Source organism: Bison bison, unplaced genomic scaffold (assembly GCF_000754665.1).
Source record: "Bison bison bison isolate TAMUID 2011002044 unplaced genomic scaffold, Bison_UMD1.0 scf7180017864192, whole genome shotgun sequence".
Classification (NCBI taxonomy): Eukaryota; Metazoa; Chordata; class Mammalia; order Artiodactyla; family Bovidae; genus Bison; species Bison bison.
Window position 1 is genome coordinate 5207600 of NW_011494764.1, and position 4666 is coordinate 5212265.

Below are 4666 nucleotides of genomic sequence, written 5' to 3' on the forward strand. Positions count from 1 at the left end.
CTAAGGAGTAAGCCTACAGCTCACCGCCCCTCTCCCAGCTAGCACTTCCCTCTGATTCAAATGGAGCCGGTGCTGCGGCAGCCAAAAGTGCCAAATTAAGACACAGTAAACCCCTGACACCTCCAGATCTATCAGGGAACAGCACGGCATGCCAACCCACGCAGACCATGTGGGATTTCTAAGAAATAACCATTCTGAAAATCCGTGGTTCTCTGCAGTGAGGCACAGAAGTACTCTGGTAAGAAGATCAGAGCATGTGTCCAGTGCAGCCCTGGGCTCTTATCAGAAGGAAGAGGACTCTGGCCCCTCAGTGCCTACGAGCTAATGCCACTTCTCCGATAGGCACTCCCCAGGCCTGGCGGGTCAGTCCAGGGAGGGTGTGTCAGGGAAACAGCTAATCCCCCGCTCAAAGCATCCGAATCGCTCGGGATGTTGACCAGACAGCCTGTGGCAGCTCCACAGGACTCGTCCTCACGTTAGCTCCTCTCCCTGCGTCCTCGTGCACAGCAGCCACTTAGGTGCATGCGCCATCTCTGCTCCATCTTCACAAACTCCAGGCTAACCGAGGACACTCAACCCAACACTCAGGACGCTGGAACTGCGGGGGGACCTTCCGGAGAACAGGAGTAATCTCCTACTCAGACCCCTAGAAAACCTGTACTTTTTCCCTATAGATGTTAATACTAAGAAGCTCAAACTGTGATTCCTTTATGTACATTCACATCTGACTCAGTCTGTAGCTTCCCCCACTGAAATATATTTCACATTAATCATACCACATTAATAATAGACAACATCTGTTTTTATGATAATCCCAGACTCCCCCAACTGACCCCATGTCATGTTTGGAGCTGATGCCATTAAACCAAACAAATTAGGTCTAAAGTAAGTAGCCAGATCTAGGGAGGTTATTTACCCAAAACCCACATGGATGAAGAATAAGAACTTTCTCTGCAACTGTTGCCAAGTGTAATTTTCATTCGCTTTCCACCAGGATGAAGTCAGGAGCACCTCTCTTCCTCACACCTAATGAGCCAGAGACTAGTGCCCCTGACCCAGCGATTCCACTCCCAGGTATCAGCCCCAGAAAAATGAAAACACACACAGAACCCTGCACACAGACGTGCAAAACAGCACTGCTCACGACACTCAGAAAGTGGGCACAGCCCCGGTGTCCATCGATGAGTGATGGACAAACAGCACGTGTCTCCATGATGGGCCGTCACCCGGCCAGAAAGAAGAATGAAGCATTCGTGCAGGCCACAGGAGGGCGCTACCACTTCCCTCAGGTGAAACCTGCATGACCAGCAACCTGCACAACCAGCAGGAAGCCGGTCAGAGGCCGAGGGATGGAGGACCTGGCACGGGGTCCTGCCCTGGGGTCTCTCTGGGGAAAACACCCTGGACTCGGACAGTGGTGCTGTGCATGCTGTGAACGGACTAAAGCCTGCCAGCACGTCTGCTTTAAGATGGTCGGTTTCATGGAATGGAAAGCTTTTCCCTGTGCCCACTCTGACATCTCAATCCTGCAACTTGTGTTAGAGTTGAAAAGAACTTTGTTTTCAACATTTTAATGTGGTAACAAGTCTTTCAAAAGAGACAATCTTTGTCCGTAGAAAAATCTACACTTTTAGGAAAAAATCAACAACTTGGACAGAGGAGCAGAAACACCCCACCAGCCCTCCCTAGTTAACAAACTACAAGCTTGAGAACTTGGTGACACGATGCTACGTCTGCCGAGTAATCACATCTGTCTTTCCAGGCGCTGTCGTAAGGCCTGTTTGGGAAACGTTAACTCAACCTTCGAGAGCAGGACAGAGCTGCCAGGAGGCAGGAACTCTCTGGAGCACAAGCCAGGCCACCTCCCAGACCCAGGGCCAGGTTGAGAGTGGACCCCAGACCCCACAGGAGAGAGGACAGTCCCCCTACATCACATTGGGCAGGGGCGGCACAGCCCCCAGCATGGCCTCAACCTGGACACGCAGTTCCTCTGAATGGAACCCTGACCCTCATCAGAGACAAAGGACAGAGCTGTGGTCAGACAAGTGAGCCGACCGCCAGCTATCAAGTCACAACTGCCCATCACCAGAACCAGATTCAGCTAGTGAAACTGACTGAAAACGATTTTGTAAATCAGTATTAACATGGAGAGATTCCTACCATGCAGTGGGGAGAAGCAAGTTACAGGATGGTAAATAGAGTATGTGATTTATAGAGCTCTCTGGACCAGAAATGTTTCCAGTTATTCTCACTTCGTCATTTTTATATTTTATCATCTTTCAAAAGCAATAAATATATATTACTTTTCTAAACAATGGGGGAAAAAACCTGAGCCCTGTGGGGATTTCACTCTCCATCTGGTCAGAAATTCACACATCACTGCCAGTCATCCCCCTCCGTGGTCACGAGTGAACAGTCCGTGTGTCGCAGGCCCTGCGGCTCCAGCCCATTCAAGGGCCACTGCACACCCGTTACCTCACGTGCGGAGAGGACGCACCTTCCGAGTTCAGGGTGATGAGGGTGACGTTGTTGCCGATGTTCTGGCTTCCTGACTGCCCACAGTTGGACACGGAGTCGCTGGCCTCGGACCCGCTCTCTCCGTCCTCGTTGTGGCTGTCCTCCTGACCTGGCACCTTCACCACGATGGTGTTCTGCCGACGCCCGGGCACCGCGCTGCGCGGAAACAGAGACACCAGCAGCGTGGTGAGAGAAGCACGGCAGCACGTGGAGACAGTTCCGCACGCACGCTCCCCCGCACGCCTCGGAGAGACGTACCCCGGCACGCGCACCGAGCCACCAGCCTTCCCGCAGCTCTTTCTGCTCACGTTAACAGCAGGAAGCAGTCTGCGGCTCCAAGAAACTGCACGAAACTCGAAACGTTTTAAGGAAGTGAAATCACAACAGGCTGTGACTCGAGGCCGAGCACACGGCCTCCCGTCACAGAGGGCACCCTGCATAGCACTGCCGTCCGGGTCACAGCGACTTCTTGGAAAGCGTCTACAGACTCAGATGACAGCCTCAAACTGCTCCGTCCCGGGACATTCTGAACAAGACGTCCCGGGAGGATGCAGCTCTCGCTCCCAACGGTCTCCCGCTGACAGAAGCTGCTCGAGTGGGCTAACAAAGCCAGTCAAGAGCCTCCTGGGGGACCCTCTCACCACCACAAGGGACCCTGATACGGAACAGTGAGACACCACCAGGAAACCAGACCACCACAGCTCCAAAACGTGCTCAAAATAAAAAAAAAATTTATCTGGAGACACGTGACCCTTCGACTTCCTTTAAGAGACTGCTGCACCCAGAGAGGGGAAGCAGTGAGATGTCCCTGCTCGAGGGGGCTCCATCCCGGGGAAGGGGGTCCATCCCAGGGCTGGACCTCACTAAATGCTCCCAACCTGCCATGACCGCCACCCTCGCCAGGCCCGTCTCATGGGCTGCCTGCTCCGTGGCCTTGGCCCCGTGTCTGCACCCACCTCCCTTGGCCAGGCTCCTGGGGGCCTGGGCCACAAGGAAGAAGCAGGACTGCTGCAGGAGGGCCTGAGAGACTCGCTGGGAAGCAGCGTGGCGGGGCCAACGCCACGGGGAGGGGGGGCCCGTACCTGAGGGGCAAAGATGCCCGCCACGCACCCTCGCCTCAGCTTCAGGTTACAGCCGAAGCGTCTCCAGAGAGAAAGGAGTGGAGAAAGCACCACCTCTAAATACCTCCACCACTTTGCCAATGAGACGGGGTGTCCGCCGACCCGACATGCTCGGACAGACAGACAGACAGATGGGAGTGAGGTGAGAGGACAGGGTGCGCGGACCACAGTGAGCACACAGGGCCCGACGACACGAGCGACCCGGACGCCGCCCCGTCCCCGGGGCCCGGCGGTGGTGGTGAGAGGTGGGGGTCGTGCTACTGACTTGCTAATGACATTTTCCAGGGGCTCCGGTGCCCTGCCGCTCAGGGGGTCTTCCATCTTGGCTACAACGGCGTTCTGCCGATCACTGTTGAGAATTACTGTAGTCTGGGGGACGACGCTAGGGAACAAAAGAATCACAGAGAAAAGAAGACCTTAACACAACAGCGTTCATGGTGAGAGCAGAGTCATCAACAGTCAACGTCCCTGCCCTGCTCCGAGCAGGGGAGGCCCAACAGGGCCCCCCAACGTACATGAGCAACACCAGCAGAGGGCCAGCTGGGGCAGTGGGGGGCTTCTTGACAGAGTCTAAGCCTGCTCCTTGTTGGTACCGGCAGGAGAAGTGGCTTAGGAATGTTCACATCTTTACGGAGAAGAGATGGGTGTCACAGCTGTCACTCGATAGTCAGGGAATTCCCTTCTGAAATCTAGGCTTTCGGTCCCTTGCCAGGTGAGAGTGCTGTGCGCAAAGGGGCAAACCTTTGAGGCAGGGGCCAGGGGTGACTGCACAGCACTGACCGCTGGGTTCTGCCAGGCCAGTGCAGGACCCACAGCCCAAGGCCGGAGGCTGTGCTTTGAAGAAAATCATGCTCAAAGAACTGTGCCCTGACAGGGGCTGTGTCTCGGGGGAAATGTGTGTTTAAACATGTGGGAGACACAGTCATCAAGACTCCTTGCTCCTGAGACCTCCAATCCTCAGCACGCCTTGTGCAGAAAGAACAGGTGGTTGGGATGCACAGCTATGTCACCCAGGAAGAACGTCATCC

The 4666-nt window shown here is 54.9% G+C and overlaps 1 protein-coding gene across 11 annotated transcripts in view; it reads right to left on the bottom strand.

Moving 5' to 3' along the window:
• Nucleotides 1-4666, bottom strand: part of BANP (BTG3 associated nuclear protein) — a 51663-nt gene that overhangs the window by 29964 nt on the left and 17033 nt on the right. For 6 of the 11 annotated variants that reach the window (XM_010843971.1, XM_010843970.1, XM_010843967.1 and 3 more), the window contains exons 4-5: nt 3904-4020; nt 2498-2673 (exon numbers count right to left, since the gene is read on the bottom strand). In XM_010843971.1, coding sequence (XP_010842273.1) covers nt 2498-2673; nt 3904-4020 — 293 coding nt within the window. The other 5 variants (XM_010843969.1, XM_010843975.1, XM_010843974.1 and 2 more) reach the window with 2 other exon arrangements.